Source organism: Callospermophilus lateralis, chromosome 1 (assembly GCF_048772815.1).
Source record: "Callospermophilus lateralis isolate mCalLat2 chromosome 1, mCalLat2.hap1, whole genome shotgun sequence".
Lineage (NCBI taxonomy): Eukaryota > Metazoa > Chordata > Mammalia > Rodentia > Sciuridae > Callospermophilus > Callospermophilus lateralis.
This window is the reverse complement of record NC_135305.1, coordinates 197114475-197132228: the sequence shown is the minus strand read 5'-3', so window position 1 is coordinate 197132228 and position 17754 is coordinate 197114475. Positions and strand designations below refer to the sequence as shown.

Sequence of the window (17754 nt, the reverse complement as noted above, 5' to 3'; positions counted from 1 at the left end):
AAGAATGCGAAGCAACTGAAATGTTTTATCAACAGGCAAAAATTAACTAAAAAAAAAATAACAAACTACTATATGATAATAAAACACTATTCAGACAAAAAAAAAATCAAACTGATACACATGACAATACAGATGAATCTCAATAGCAAACTGAATGAAAGAAGTCAAGTAGAGAATACACTGTACATACTGAAAGTACTACATATTGTACAACTGGTAGCAATACTTTACTGTGCATAATGTAATGAATTATATTCATATTAAACTGTATAAAGAGTAAAACCAAAAAAAAAAGAGTAAAACCTATAGTTACAGGGAGCACATGATTAGTGCTTCCCCGGGACCAGGGGAAGCCGGACGGAAGGGAAGAGGCATAAGAGAATTTTAGGGTAATAGAAATATTTCCAGTCTCAATCTAAGGGGTGGTTACACGGACACAAAGGTTTACCAAAACTAACTGAACTATATACTTAAAAATAGGTGTATTTTATTATGTACAAATTATACCTGACTTTTTCTTAGAGCATTATGTTACACATAATAGCTGGGTTCATTCTGACAAAATCATATATACATGAAATTTTATTTCAGTTCTCATTCGTCATCCTTCCTCCCCCTATTATTCTTCCTCTACTTATCTTCCTTCCACTCACTTATTTATTTTTGATTGGTTCTTCCTACTTATACATAAAGGTAAAATGTCATGGCATATTTCTATGTGCATATGATTTTATAAAATTCATTCTCCCCTTTCTCAACCCTCCTCCTTTTTTGTCTTTTACTCCACTGATCTTCCAACTTTATGATCTCTGGTCCTCCACTCCTTCTTTCCCTTACTTTTCTCTAGATTTTATACATAGGAGAGAAAACATTCAACCCTTGGTTTTCTGAGACTAGCTTACCTCACTTGGCATGATGTGCTCCATTTCCATCCATTTACCAGAATGCCATAATTTCATTCTTTTTTATATAAGCTGAGAAAAACTCCATTGTGTATATACCATATGTTCTGCATCCATTCACCTACTGATGGGCAACTGAGCTGATTCCAAATTTGGCTACTGTGAACTGTGCTGCTACATACATTGAGGTGGCCATATCACTATAGTATGCTGATTTTAGTTCTTTTGGAAAAACACCAAAGAATGAGATAGCTGAGTCATATGGTGGTTTTATTCCTAGTTTTTTTGTTTTGTTTTGTTTTTTGAGGAATCTCATGCTGCTTTTTACAGTGGTTATACTAATATGCAGTCCCATCAACAACATACAAGTATACCTTTTCCCCACATCCTTGCCAGCATTTGTAATTATTTGTGTTCTTGAAAACTGCCATTCTAACTGTAATGAGATGAAATCTTTGTGTAATTTTGATTTCCACCTCCTATATTGCTAGAGATGTTGAACATTTTTTCATTTATTTGTTAGCCATTTGTGTTTCTTTTGAGAAGTATCTATTTGGGGTTTTTGCCCATTTATTGACTAGGTTATCTGGTTTGTTGTTGTTGTTTTTAGTTCTTTATATGCTCTAGTTATTAATCTCCTGTCAGATGAGCAGCTAGCAAAGATTTTTGCCATTGTATAGACTCTCTTCACACTCTTAATTATTTCCTTTGCTGTACAGAAGCTTTTTGATGTAATGGCATCCACTTATCAATACTTGGTTTTGTTTCTTGAGATTTTAGGGGTCTTGTTAAGGAAAACAGTGCCAGCACCAATATTATGATGAATTGGCCCTATGTTTTCTTCCAGCAGTTGCAAGATTTCTGGTCTAATACCTAAGTCTTTGATCCATTTTGATTTTACTTTTGTGTAGTGTGAGAAATAGGATCTAGTTTCATTCTTCTAATATGGATATCCAGTCTTCCTAGAACCATTTGTTAAAAAGACAATCTTCTCTCCAACATATATTTTTGGCATCTTTGTCAAGTATCAGATGGCTGTAAGTATATCAGTTTGTCTATGTGTTTTCTATTCTATTCCTTTGATCTTCGTGTCTGTTTTGATGCCAATACCATGATGTGTTTGTGACTGTAGCTCTGCAGCATATTTAAGATTAAGTATTGTAATGCCTCCTGCATTGCTCCTCTTGTTCAATATTGCTTTGGCTATTCTGGGTCTCTTATTCTTCCGAATGAATTTAAGCACTGTTTTTCCTAATTCTGTGAAGAATGTTATTGGTAATCTGATGGGGACTACAGTGAATCTACATATTGCTTTTGGTATATGGTCATTTTGACAATACTAATTCTGCCTATCCAACAATATGGGAGGTCTTTCCATCTTCTAAGTTCTTCCATTTCTTTCATACGTGTTCTATGATTTTCATTGAAGAGAACTTTAAACTCCTTGGTTAGGTCAACTTCAATTATTTTGTTGGTTTTGGTTTTTTTAAGTTTTTATTTTGTTTTGTTCTGTTTTTTAGGTTACTGTGAATGAAATGGTTTTCAAAATTTCCTTCTCATCAGAATCACTGATGGAGGACAAGAAAGTTATTGATTTATGAGTGACGATCTTGTATCCTGCTATTTGTTGAATTTGTGGATCAGCTCTAGGAGTTTTCTGGAGTAGTTTTTTGGGTCTTCTAGATATAGGATCGTGTCATCAGGAAACAAAGATAGTCTGACTTCTTTTCCTATTGGTATCCTTTTAGTTTCCTTCTCTTGCCTGATTGCTATAGCTAGTGTTTCAAGAACTATATTGAATAGAATGGTGAGAGGGGACATCTTTGTTTTGTTCCTCATTTTAGAGAAATGCTTTCAGTTTTTCTCCATTCAGTATGATGTTGTCTCTGAGTTTGTCATATATAGCCTTTATAAAGTTGAAGTAATTTCCTTTTATCCCTAGCTTCTCCACCACTTTTAACAAAAATGAATGCTGGATTTTAGCAAAAGTCTTTTATCCATCTGTTGAGATGGTCAAATGATTCTTGTCCTTAAATATATTTAAGAGGTGAATAACAGTTATTGATTTGCACATGCTGAATCACCTTGCATCCCTGGGATGAAACCATGTAATCATAGTATATTATCTTCTTGATTTTATACCTAAATTTTTTTAATAAATGAATTATTTTGTCTTTAATCCACCAGAAACAACAATTGGTTTAGAATACTTAATGTACCATATATCACAGAGTTCACTGCTACTTCCCATTACCCTCAAGTAAATCTTTCTTAAAATGCAAGCAAGGAGTCAAATGTTCTCATCTCATATCTATAATTAAATTTCTTCTAACTATAATTTATTTGCTAGGGCTTAAAACAATGTCTGCAAGAAGTCTTATAGATTGTGTGTGTGTGTGTGTGTGTATGTGTGAGAGAGTAAGAGAGAGAGAGAGTGTGTGTGTGTGTGTGTGTGTGTGTATAAGTATGTGTTTATCTACATCTGCTGAATCATATAGACTTTGACATTTTGTTCCAAGTTCAGAAAAATTTAAATGTTCATAAACTATTTATTCAAAGAACCACCATGGGAAACTTTAGAGGCTAATTTATAAAAGTTAAGCTCTACCTACCCATTTGCCAAGGTGGTGGCTTCTCTCATTTGAGCAATTGATCTATTAACTAAATCAGCTTTCCTCTGATTAAACGCAGCCAAAGACTGTTGCACTGACACAGGAACCATCTTCTCAAATAGATCTAAAATTATAAATGGACATTTCAACAAAATTTTAGCACAAAAATTCAAACTTTAGAGATAACTGTTCATAACTTCTTTCTAATATTCACACAGTTTAGAAACATTTAAAGGTCAAAACTAAATCATGGACTGCAGATGTAGCTCAGTGGTTAAATAAATAAGTAAATAAATACTAGAAGTATAATGATGAGAAATTTTTTTAATATCTTTTAGTTACAGATGGATGCAATATCTTTGTTTATTCATTTTTATGTGGTGCTGAGTATCGAATCCAGTGCCTCACATATGCAAGGCAAGTGCTCTGCCACTGAGCCACAACCCCAATCCCATGATGAGAATTTTTAGATCACTATATACAAGATCGGTGGCAATAATGAAAGTTTCTTTTTTTTTTTAATGTTGCTGGAGATAGGCCTCACACATGCTAGGCCTCACACATGCTGAGCTACATCCCTAACCCACAAAGCTTTCCTTCTTGAACTCTATTTTATTTAACTTTTGAGATGCGTTGTCATTGAGTAAGAAAGATCTTTGGTTAACATTGCTCATTTATGGATTAAATTGTGCAAGCCACAGTGCCAGGTTCAATTCCAGCTCCACCACTTCCTCGCCATGTGACCTTGGGGAAATGAAAACTCTGTCCATCAATATCCTTACTGGTAAAATGGAAATATTAATAGTATCCATCTCATGGGTCTATTCTGAGAAATAAATGAACTAATCTTTATAAAATCCTTGAGTCCCTGGCATAGGGCAAATATTTTATATTTGCTAAAATAATAACTCTTTCTCAGGAACTTAGAATATTATCTCTGGGATCTCAGCTAGATCCATCAAATACATATTACATATATTAATGATAAACAAAGATATTATAACATTTATTTATCTAACACAAATATGACTCCATAAATCTACATTTTAAGAAATAACTATGTCTGCTGGGGATGCAATTTAATAGTACAGCATTTACCTAGCATGTGTGAGTCCCTGGATTCAATTCCCAGTAACATTAAAAAAAAAAAAATTACATGTTTATTTTTATCTGTTTACTTTTTAAGTGCTTGCTTGTTTAAAATCTTAATCATTCAAACAGTTTCAAGCTTTCTGACTGTTGTATATTTTATGTATGCTTTAACATTTATTTTCCATCTTAAAATGCCATTACATCTAGGCACAGTAGAGCTCACCCTGCAATCCCAGCTACTCTGGAGGCTGAAGCAGGAGGATCACAAGTTTGAGGCCAGGATCAGCAACTTACCAAGACCCTGTTTTAAAATGAAAAATACAAAGGGCTGGGGGTGGGGAGGGGTTGGGAGTGGTAGAGTGCTTGTCTCGCTTGTGGAAGGCACTGGGTTTGATTCTCAGCACCAAATAAAAATAAAATAAAAGTATTGTGTCCATATACAACTAAGAAAATATTTTTAAACGACAGGGGGGCTCACTGGGGATGTAGCTCAGTGTAAGAAGAGCTCCCCTGGGTTCGACTCTAGTACCACCTGGGGGGGAAAAAAAAAACACTAAAGATACAATACTTAATTTTTATTCTCACATTCACTTCAAACAATATGCATGCAACTATATCAAAATACTAGAGCAATTGTGTGATTTTTAGTTAAAAATAATACAGATTAAACTGGAGAAAAGATGAGAAAGATTAATGTGCACATGAGTATCAAACATACCAGTAAACTTCTGGCTGATGGGAACATTGACTGGGGTAGATTTCACAAGTGTGGCTTTGCCAATAGGATCTAGATCTTTAAGGTCTGGAACACGATCATGATAAATGAAGTCATTATCCTTCTTTGCTGCAGTAAGGGCACGGCTGATTTTGTCAGAAAAATCCTTTACGTTGACATATTCATCATAGCGAGATGCCACTGTCTTAATCAATTCCGCTGCATGCTAAAAAGAAAAATGACAAAAAAAAGAAACATTTTCTTTCTCTACGTAGCATTGATTTATTTTTTCCATTTCTTAATTGGTTCATTTTAACTGTACTTAATAGCGGGATTCATTGTTACATATTCTTAAATGCACACAACATAATAATTGGACCATTACCATGCCTAGCATTGGTTTAAAATAAAAACTTTAATTTGAAGGCTTTACATTTCCAGCATAATGGGTAACAGAATAACCTGGAAATTCTCCCATCACCAAATACCCAAAAATTGAAGAATAATATATACTAAAAATCCCCTTTACACACATGGATAAATTACCAAAATAGTAAAAGAAATCCAATGGTCAATCAAGATAAACTGACATTGAGAAAGGCTGGGTGTTGAATTATGTCTATGAACCCAAAGAATTCACATGTAAATTGTACTAATACCCCTCACAGAAACCTAAGACATGAATCTTGAAACCATACAAGTGTGAGATTCACCTCCATCAAGCCCCTCACATGAAGGAAGGAACTCTCAATAAAAGGAGAAATCAGGAAAAAATTAAACAGAAACACAGAAAAATACTGTGTCATTTCAACATCAATAAGAAAAAATTTTTTAAAAAAGGTTTGGCCTTGGGTTGGGGTTGTAGCTCAGTGGTACGGCGCTTGCCTTGCATGCATGAGGCAACTGAATTCAATACTCAACACCACATAAAAAAAATAAGTAAATACAATAAAAAATATTTTTAATAAAAAGGTCTGGCCTTTTCTTTTTAAGATGAATAAATGTCTCACACAAATTTAAGGCTCAAACTATATTATTTAGGTGGCAAAAATATAGCAATGTCAGGTAAAATAGACAGTACAGCCAAAAACACAAAAAGAGATAAATTCAGCACATGTTTTAATATTTGCCAATTTGTCAGATACAAAACTTCTTAAATTTTGCATGTAAAAACCTCTCACTATATAAGCAATTTTTTTAAGGGTGGGGGTAACAGGGGATTTAAGCTTTACCACTGAGCTACATAACCAGCCCTTTCTATTTTTTTATTTATATATGATAACAGAATGCATTACAATTCTTATTATATATATAGAACACAAATTTTCATATCTCTGGTTGTATACATAGTATATTCACACCACTTTGTCTCTTCATACCTGTACTTTGGATAATAATGATCATCACATTCCACCATCATTAATTGCCCCATGCCCCTTCCCTTCCAACCCCTCTGCCCTATCTAGAGTTCATCTATTCCTCTCCCTATACCACTATGAATCAGCCTCCTTATATCAAAGAAAACGTTGAGTATTTGGTTTTTTGGGATTGGCTAACTTCACTTAGCATTATCTTCTCTAACTCCATCCATTTACCTGCAAATCATATGATTTTATTCTCTTTTACTGCTGAGTAATATTCCATTGTGTATATATGCCACATTTTTTTTATCCATTCATCTACTGAAGGGCATCTAGGTTGGTTTCTTCTCAGCAAAAGAAACAATCTGTGAGGTGAATAGAAACCCCACATCTTTGGAGCAAATCTTTATCCCTTACACCTTAGATAGAGCAATAATCTCTAGGGTATATAAAGAACTCAAAAAGCTAAACACCAAAAAAATAAGTAACCCAATCAATAAATGGGCCAAGGATCTGAAGAGACATTTCTCAGAAGATGATGTACAATCAATCAACAAATACATGAAAAAATGTTCATCATCTTTAGCAATTAGAGAAATGCAAATTAAAACCACTCTGATTTCATCTCACTCCAGTCAGAATAGCAGCTATTATGCATACAAACAGTAAGTTTGGCGAGGATGTAAGGAAAAAGGTACTCATACACTGTTGGCGGGACTGCAAATTAGTGCAGCCAATATGGAAAGCAGTATGGAGATTTCCTGGAAAATTGGGAATGGAAACACCATTGGACCCAGCTGTCCCTCTCCTCGATCTATACCCAAAGGACTTAAAAACAGCATACAACAGGGACACAGCCACATCAATGTTTATAGCAGCACAATTCACAACAGTCCTTTCCATTTTTTATTTTGCTTTTTGTTTGACAGGGTCTCAATAAGTTTTTGAGGGTCTTGCTAAGCTGCTGAGGCTGACCTCAAACTTACAATCCTCCTATCTCAGCCTCCCAGGTTGCTGGGATTACACATATGCGCTACAGCACCCAGCACTACATTAGTAATTATAACAAGACATTGCTAGATCTATCCATGTCAAAGTAAAATTCTAAACTCCTTTCTCAGCAACAGCTGGACCAAGTACATAAAAAATATTTAAGATCATACAAGAGTTGAACAACACAATTAATGAGTTTGATTTTGCAGACATGAAGTACCCTGGGCTCCACAATCAGGAATATATAATACTTCAACACATTAAAAAAAAAAAAAAAAACAGCTATGTAAAACAATCAGATAAGGAGACAGAGCAAATCTAAAATGCCAAAATCACAAGAATACAAAAATGGGCTAGAAGATTTCATACTAGCAATCTACTTATTCCATTCTCTGGAGCAATGAACTTAAATTAAAAATCAAATATCTCCATAGGATGTTGAAAAAAGTGTTTGCATATATTCAACATTTGCTATAATTTGGATAAATGTCCCCATGGGTTAAAGGCTTGATCCCCAGCCCATAATCCTACTGGGAAGTAGTAGAAACGTTAAGAGGTAAAGCGGGAGATCTTCTAGTCATTAGGGGCATGTCTTTGAAGGGAATAATGGAATGCAGACCCCTTTATCTTCCTCTACTCACATCCCAATCAAAGGTTTTGCCGTGTGCTGCCACCATATGCTGCCTCATATGCTGCAACAGGGCCCACAAATCATGTGCTGAAACCTCCAAAACTGTAAGCCAAAGTAAAACTTTTCTGTTTATAAAACTGATTCTCTCACATATTTTTAACAGAAAACTGCCTAGCACTATATCCTTATATTTTTTAATCTCAGTAAAATAGAAATATATAGTTCCTTAATATAATAAAAATCTTAACCCCAAAGTTGATATTATGCTTAGTAGAAAAATATAACATCCCTAGAGCAAATGAAGATTATCAGTATCATTACAACCACAAACATGTCAAAACAACAGTGTGATTAGAGGTATATAATTTAGAACACGAAAAAATATATATTATTTACAAGTGACATATTTATATACAAAAAAAACTTTTAAAAATCAACTGAATTCTAAATAATGAGGAAGTTAGCTTAGAGACAAAATTAATATAACAGGGCTGGGGTTGTGGTTCAGTGGTAGAGCACTTGCCTATCATATGTGAAGCACTAGGTTTGATCACCACCACATATAAATAAATAAATAAATAAATAAATAAAGGCATTGTTTTCATCTACAACTAAAAAAGAAAACAAAAATATTTTAAAAATCAATATAACAAATACACGTAAATAATCATCAATTGAATAGGTAGCAGAAGAAATAGAACCACTGCCACTAGCAACAAAAATACAAAATATACAATAACAAATTTTGGACATATGTAAGATCAATATGAAACTGTGAAGAAATAAAGATAAACAAAATAAAATCTGTATCATCAGTGTAACTGAAAAATAGGAAACTGCACAAACTTAAATCATATTATAAATTTGCACTACCTAAGAACAAATTACTTTAACCAAATCTGAAAACAATGAGAAGATAAAAAAACAACTGCCAGCTTATGAAAAGCAACCAGGAGGTCACGGAAAAAATGGGATGCTGAGGGACATCAAGCCAAGAGAGTTACTAGGAGCAAGAGGCAGATTAATCAAAAGAATAGGATTGCTAGGGAAAGTAGAAAATAGGAAAGACTGAAAAGCAAAGAAGGGAGAAGAAAAGGCAGTGAGCACTGAGAAAATGCCAGCAAAATACAAACTTAAAAGTAGATGCATCAAACTGAAAAGCAGTAGGAAGCACAGGTACGTAAAAGGCCAGGTTTTTAGGACCAGAGAAGCAGGGCTACAGAGAGAACCTTTCCACAATGATGCCTGGAAAAATACCCAGGTCCATTCCCAACCCAGGAACCTCCTCTAAATCAATATCCTTCAAACACAAAGGTAACTAACTCATCTACCTGAACACAAAAACCAACCACAGAAAAGGATGAACATGAAAAGCATAATTTTCAAATACATAATGAAAACTCACCAAACATTGCCACAAAGTAGATGAAAACAGCATGCTAAAAAACTAAAATAGGCTTAAGGACTTAAGGATGCAATCACAGTACTAAAAGAACACAAAGTATGAACAGAGGACCATATGGCCCTGACAACAGTGGGTGATGGATAGTAAGAAAATGTGAAATGGGAACTGACAGAAATCAGGGAAGGAAATGAACAAAAATACAAATTCTTTTAAGAAAGAAAGACTGAAAACATTTACATAAGGAGCAAAAGGCAGAAGAGACATCACAAAAATCATAATAAGAAATACATAAGCACATGCCTGTAATACCAGCAGCTTCGGAGACTGAGGCAGAAGAATCCAATATATGAAGCCAGCCCCAGCAACTTAGCCAGGTACTAAGCAACTTAGTGAGATCCTGTCTCAAAATAAAAAATAAAGCCGGGTACCCGAGCACCTCAGGAGGTAAAGGCAGGAGGATTGCGAGTTCAAAGTCAGCCTCAGCAACTTAGGCCCCAAGCAACTCAGTGAGGCCCTGTCTCTAAATAAAATATAAAAAGGGGCTAGGGATGTGGCTTAGTGGTTAAGCATCCCTGGGTTCAATCCCCAGTACCACAGATAGATCGACAGATAAAATAGGGCTGGGGATGTGGCTAGGTGGTAAATGCCCCAAGTTCAATCACTAGTACCCAAAAAAAAAAAAAAAATCAACATGCAGTTGAGAGAAGGCTACTACAAATTAGATCTAAGAGATGTATCAATTAAATGCAATCTGAGGCTTCTGTATGAATCCTGATTTGAATAAGCCAAGACCCCATAAGAAAAACAATCAAGGAACACTAAACTAGATTGGAATAATATCGAATTGTGAATATAATTAATATATTAACATTGAAGTAGGAGAGAATAAAAATAGGTAAAAAGAAGACATAAAAGAAGGAAAAGTAAATAAGATTTTAATTCAAAAGTTTCACATACCTTTCCAAGCATGTCACTCCCTAAGCCAGTCTCCTTTGCAGGCCTAGTACTTCTAAAATTCCTGGAAAATCTGTAAATCTACCTGCACAATGTTAATTAACTCCCAAATAAATAAATTAAGCAAAGAGAGAGATGATATCTTCAGGAACTTATTATCTAAGGGATTTCCCAGCACCATCTACTGATCAGATGAAGAAGACCATATAAGCATAAGGATTAAGATTAAACAGACTATCTTGAGATCACTGGACTGATACCATTTCTACATACCTTCCTATCTATCCCTCACCAAGTTTCCTTTAAAAGAAGAGCCAGGAACCCCCAAACCATGTCTCTCACTCTCAAGATGGCCTACATTCCCCTTGAATACATATTCCTTGCTTTATCCCTAATGTACTTCTCTCTTTTTTTAATATTTATTTATTTACTTTAATTAGGTGAACACAATATCTTCATTTTATTTTTATGTGGTGCTGAGGATCGAACCCAGTGCCTCCCGTATGCTAGGCGAGTGCTCTACCTCTGAGCCACAACCACAGCCCAGTACTTCTCTCTTAAAACTGCCTCCATTCTTCCTTGAATATGTATTCACTTCCTAAATAAAATTCCGTCTATGCCTTTGATGGGCACATGCTGAAATTCTTTAATGCTGAATTAAATGCCAAGAATCCTGATGGTCCTGAGTCAAATACCCCCTTCTCTCAGAGAACTCAAGGACCCCACTTCAGAAACACCTCTTCTTCCATGACATCATTAATTTTGTTAGAAAATGGCATTGTACTGTGGTTTCAATTTTTTTGATCTTCAGCTATTACAGATACATATTAAGGTGCTTACAGGTAAAATGTATGTGACATAGCTATAAAATATCACAAAAAGATAAGAGTGGGGAGATGAAATAGATGAAACACAAAACAGCAAATACCGACAGTTATTGAAGCTACGTAATGGATATTTAATGGTTTATATTTATTTGTTTGAAATTTCCCACAATAAATAATTTACATAAAAAGGTAAAATAATTCCAAAAAACTCAGGCAACAAAAACAGGAAATTTTAAAAAATGAAAGATGAAAATACCTAACACATAAGTATAAATAACTAAAATGGTATGAATCTGAGCCAATGAAACAGAATGAAAAACTCAGAAATAAATTTAAATATAAGTGGTAGGTTTAATATGTGATAAAGTGAGAATCTCAAAATCAATGAGGTGAAGGAAGTCATTATAACAAATGGTTTGAGGACAATTAGGTAGTCGTTAATAAAAAAGAGAAAAACTGAATTCATATATCATACATGAGGATAAACATCAGTGAATCAATGATTTGAACACAATATACATATTACAGATGTATTTGTACTTTGATATCAGCAATCCTATTCCTAGGAATTTAACATATACCTGCTGCTATAGACTGAACTACATTACCCAAAATTCCTATATCAAAGGCCCCATCTTTAACATACACTATTTGTAAATGGGGCCTTTGAGCTATAACTAAATGAGGTCATTAGAGTGGGACCTTCATATGGGATACTAATTCATATAGAAGAGATGCCAGAAATATTTGTTTCTATTTCAAACAAAAATACTGAAAAGATTACATAAGAAACTAATGAAAAGTACCCACGGGGTAGTGGTAAAAAAGGGAACAGGGCAAAGGAAAGGGGGGGGGGGGGGTTGAAGTGGATGCCTTTATATATACCTAGTTTTTCTCAATTTTGATTTTAAACAATGTCAAGCCCATAAAAAATTTAAAGAACATAATAACAAATAACAATATGCCCTTTATCTAGATTCAGATATTGTTACCATTTTGCCATATTTGTCTTATCTCTTACTTTCCCATATGTATGTGCATATTCATGAACTTTTTTCTTTTTCTGCAGAGTCATATGAAACTAAAGTTCAGATGTCATGACCCCTCATCCCAAAACACCTCAGCCTAGATTACCTAAAAAAGGACATCTCCTTAATATCTGTAGTTTATTATTTTAACTAATAAAAAAGTATTATCTATATGAAATCAAATTTGTCATCTTGCTAAATCCCTCATTAATGAGTTAAATAAATCCGACATATAAATAACCTTAAGGAATCTTGTTTATATATCTTTATATCTATATGTTTTTATATCTTTTTGAAAATTATACATTGGTAGCTTAAAAATTCTATCAAGAAAAGAGAACCTTCAAATAATGCCAAATAAAATGCATTATCTAAGGGGTACAATTCGTGAGCTGTATTAAGCCCAGATACAACCATTCTGGGTTCAAGAAGTAATTCAAAACAGCAATTTTACCTTTACTACCACTTTACTTATTGTTTTGATTTTCCTGGCTGTGGCTTTGTTTTTGTTTCTGGCTTGTACACAATGAATAGGTTACTCCCCTTTGTTAGTAGCAATGACTAGAAACTTGGTTTAATGGTTTAACCATCTAATAATCTGTCAGGATCATTCAGTACTCCACAAAGTAAGAAGATACAGAAAATATATTTTGTTGCTCACCTTTCTTTGTTCTGTTTGCCTATTTGTGAGTTCAAATTGATTTTTTTTAATATTTTATTTTTAGTTGTAGTTGAACACAATACTTTTGTTTATTTTTATGTGGTGCTGAGGATCGAACCCAGGGCCTACCACGTTCTAGGTGAGTTCCCTACCGCTGAGCCACAACCCCAGCCCTCAAATTGATTTTTTAAATATTCTATGCCTACTAGAATAAGGAACTGCCAGGGGCTGGTGTTAACAGTCTGTGTTAACATTTGACCTATAACTAAAGCTGTAAAACTTAAGTTATAAACTCTGTATCTACAACCGAGAAATGTCTTCATTTTATTTCACTGTACAAATTTGACATTTTCCTTTTTACAGTATTTTAAAATTAGGTTAACATTTCAAAAAACATCTTCTCTGACTAGTTTACAGAACCTCAACCCTTTAAATTTAATAATCCTAGAATTCTCAGGGAAAAAAAAAAGAAATTAAACTTCTAATAACTTAAATATGCTAGCCTTTGGGGGAATCCTTCCAACAGAAATTCTTTGCAACAGAAATTTTATGTAAGAAAATAAGTTATTATAGTGAGAGTGAATCTCTAAACCAATCAGACACATTTAAAAATCTGGGTTTATCGGTTTTATCAGTATGGGTTTATCTTCTTAAGAAAAGAGTAATCTGAACATCAGTTCCATAGTATCTTCTAATATCCAATCAATATTAGAATTCCCCTAACAATTCTATATTTTCCATTTACAAAAACAAGAAACATAAACAATTCATTTATATAGCTCTTGCCCCTGCTTCAAAGTTGCCCCAGATGTCACTGCAAGTTTCTGGCAACTCTAATGCCAACACTATGGATACAATTGCCATGAAGGTACTCTGCTGTTTACAAGATTTGTATATGTGTGCATAACACTGTTCTCAAGCTATGGAATTACATGCTCCAGTTTAGACCAAGGCTAGGCCACAAGTTATGTCCTACACATCTTCCTGAAGCACTATAATCAATTTAGACTATTTTTGCATTAAAATAAACATGCGGGACTAGGGTTGTGGCTCAATGGTAGAGTGCTCACTTAGTATGTGTGAGCTATGAGTTCAATTCTCAGCACTGCATATTAATTAATTAATTAAAGGTCCATCGACAAAATACATATATTTTTAAAAATAATTAAGAAATATGGGTAGGGGCTGGGGATGTGGCTCTAGCGGTAGTGTGCTCTCCTGGCATGCGTGCGACCCGGGTTCGATCCCCAGCACCACATACAAAAACAAAGATGTTGTGTCCGTCAATAACTAAATAAATATTAAAAAATTTCTCTCTCTCTCTTCTTTAAAAAAAAAAAAGAAAGAAAGAAATATGGGTAAATAAAAGAATTGAAGGCAAATTTCATATGAATTTTTTGGGCAAAATATGACATGCAAAAAACATTCTGACCACATCAAAAAACATGCAGTAGGTAAAGCCTGACAACAGAAACAATCACTTATCTCTGCTGATAGAGGCAATGAATGGGAAAATTTAATAAGTAAACCTGGGGGTCTCACTAGGAAAAAAAAAGGACAATGGAGTTTTATCTATAACCAAGAAACTCACCTGTAACCTTGCAATCTCTTCCCCAAATTTCTTCTGCTGTTTAGCCAAGATAGACTGGTGGTACTCAGCGTTGGCCTGCATGATACAGTGCTTTGCAGCCAAGACAGGGAACACCTCCTGGAAATAAAAATACTGACCAGGGGAAAGTCCAACCAAACAAACCATCACAGACAACATGGGATGCAGGAAGAAAAAGGAAAAGGAGACAGAAATTAGCATCACCCCATTAATGGTTTAGAGATAGGTTAGTCATTAGATATAAACAGAGAAGACCACATGAATTTGCAAGGACTGAAGGCTATAAATTCAATTTTTTCTTCCAATTAAAATTACTGTTGGTTCTTTATTTTAAGTGTTAACCAAAGCCAATTTAGGTTTTTACAATTCTCTTTGAGCCATGAAGTCAGCATTGTGTTTACAAGGAAGAAAGGAGAGCATGCATTAGAAAAAGAAGTAGAATGTATAGTCACAGAAGAATACCAAGCACAGGGCTTTAGAAGCTTTCTTATAAGCCCTTACCCAGCCCTTGGAGTTGACTAAATCACCATTACTCACATATACTAATGAAACTGTTCTATAGCTGACTGTTTCATCATGTTTAAAAGACAAAAGACAGTAAAGTAAGTTCTCACTTAAATTCATATGCTAAGAGACTTCTTAATAGATTATTTTAGACGTATAAAATGATTTAGTGGTACACAAACACTAACATATCAGTACCATATAAAAAACACATCACAGACATACAAATACACTAAGTTAATGACTAATGATAAACTGGTGTTACTTTGCCCTTGTTTTTAAAGTAATTCCAGTCAAAATAAATTTTAAAAAATCTAAAGACATGACCCAGAAAAGCCATAATATTGGTAGAGGCTCCTCCAAACAACCAAATCCTAACTTGCAATTTCATTGCTTTTAGGAAGTACATGATATAAAAAAATCCAAGAAATATACTAGACAATCACTGTCTAGACAAAAATATAAGAGAATCAAAAACTGAATTACTACCTTGAATGTTTTCCTGTCTCCCAGTGAATAATTTCCTAGCTTCCTGGATCACTACTTGCAGATATTCCAGTTTTATAACTAGAATATGAAAATACCTTATGAGCTTTATTAGAAAAAGTAAAAATTAAAGACATCTAAATCTCAAACTGTATTCATGCCAGTCAGTACTCAAGGTAAGGCTGGAGTAAAACTTGGTACTTAAACAGGAGATTTTCAAGGAATACCAGGAATGCTGCAGAAGTAGTTTCCAAGTCTTTGTAGGTGACATTCTTCTCTCCGTGACAGGACTGAACTAATGGCCCAACAGGATGTAACGGTACACTGTGCAGCTGAACATGAGGTCTTTCAGATGAAAAAAAGGTGAGAGGAGATCCCAATTCTCTTTTAAGAGTTAATCTACTAATACCCAAGAGTCCTGGGCAAATTTCTACTAGGCTCTTGGTGTATTTTAAATTCCCAGGAATATTCATCTTAATTCCTTATTACTTGTTTTCTGACTATTGGGTACTGTTGATACACTTATGTGAATTTTAAGCTTACCCCAAAGCTCTCTAATATAATTTACTAAGATTGTGAATATGACTTAAAAATTCATTAACAAATATCATCTGCTACCACAGAGATGAAACTAATCCTTGAATATTTATGAAGTAGTTGAAACATACTTCACTCAATTTTTAAGTTTTCTTTTTTAACTATTCCAACACTTTGTTAACACTCTAATTATCAGCTTTATCACTTATAAATGATCATCTCTGAACAGTCTTTTAAATTGCCATTTCAAAAAAGTTTACATTAAAACATAATACTTCCTGTGTTATGTGGTTTAGATGGTTGCTTTTCTTTAGCTGTCCATTAGCAGCCCAATTTTCTATACCTGCTGGCAAAACTTAATTCTAACCAAAGTATCAGATGAATTTGTTATGTTTTCTTTTCCTTTTTTTTCTTTATGTCTGTTTTTGCGCTTTAAGACTCATCTCTAAGAAAACAGGACAATAATTAAAAATGTGAATAATCAACATGCTCAAGTATTCATGCTAGCACCAAATTACCAATGATTCATAATGACACAATGCCTTGAGTTGATAAAAATCACTGAAGATAGATGGTCAAAGTTTTCCAGAAAGAGTTTTAGCTTGGAAAAACAAGTTCAGCAAAGAATAAAGATAAAGTCACCCCCTAAATACAAAATTATTCATGCATCTTAAATTCAAAAAAAATTTTTTCTATAAATACAGTCTTCAAATGCTCCTATTAAAATTTCTCATTTCTTTATAATATGTAATTTTCAACTTGTTGCTTGTACACAAAATTATTTCCACATGCAAAACAACCAAGTGATTATAAAAACAGTAACTGACCTTAGGGAGAGTATCTTTGTACTGACACTGTTTGAAAGCATCACCAAAATAATCTGCAGCCTGATTAGCCAATTTAGCTATGATGGCATCTTTCATTTTATCTGGAATAAAATATTAAACTGACAGTTATAATTACAATAAATGAGAGAATCTGATAGATGACTCAGTGCCTAGTTTATACATATATATATTTATACATATGTATATACATTATATATATATATATCTCCTCATTAATGAAATTACATATATCTCCTCATTAATGAAATTACATCTTCTGCATGAAACTTATTCTACAGGCAAATCCAAAGACTAAAAACAGTTTAATGATTGCCAACAACTGGAACAAAGGGAAAAATAAGTATTTCTTTTTGGGGTGATAATAATCTAAAGTAAAATAATGTCAAAGTTTCAATAATCTTTGAATATACTAAAAAACAATGAACTGTAAAGCTCAAAAGAGTGAGTCTGGAATATATAAATTCTATCTCAGAATAAGCTTTTACTTAAAAAGAAAATTATTCTAGTTCATATCTCTTCCACATGATAATTGCTCTCATTTTCAATTTCTCTACACTTAAATATTGAACCAATCTCTCATACCAAATAC

The 17754-nt window shown here is 33.8% G+C and overlaps 1 protein-coding gene across 2 annotated transcripts in view; it reads right to left on the bottom strand.

The window, feature by feature from the left end:
- The window catches only part of Pdcd6ip (programmed cell death 6 interacting protein), a 71432-nt gene that overhangs the window by 25226 nt on the left and 28452 nt on the right, over positions 1–17754 (bottom strand). Inside the window, exons 6-9 of one of the 2 annotated variants that reach the window (XM_076843350.1) lie at positions 17145–17245; positions 14773–14904; positions 5325–5547; positions 3515–3638 (exon numbers count right to left, since the gene is read on the bottom strand). In XM_076843350.1, coding sequence (XP_076699465.1) covers positions 3515–3638; positions 5325–5547; positions 14773–14904; positions 17145–17245 — 580 coding nt within the window. The remainder of the gene's footprint in view (positions 1–3514; positions 3639–5324; positions 5548–14772; positions 14905–17144; positions 17246–17754) is intronic. The other variant, XM_076843357.1, reaches the window with a different exon arrangement.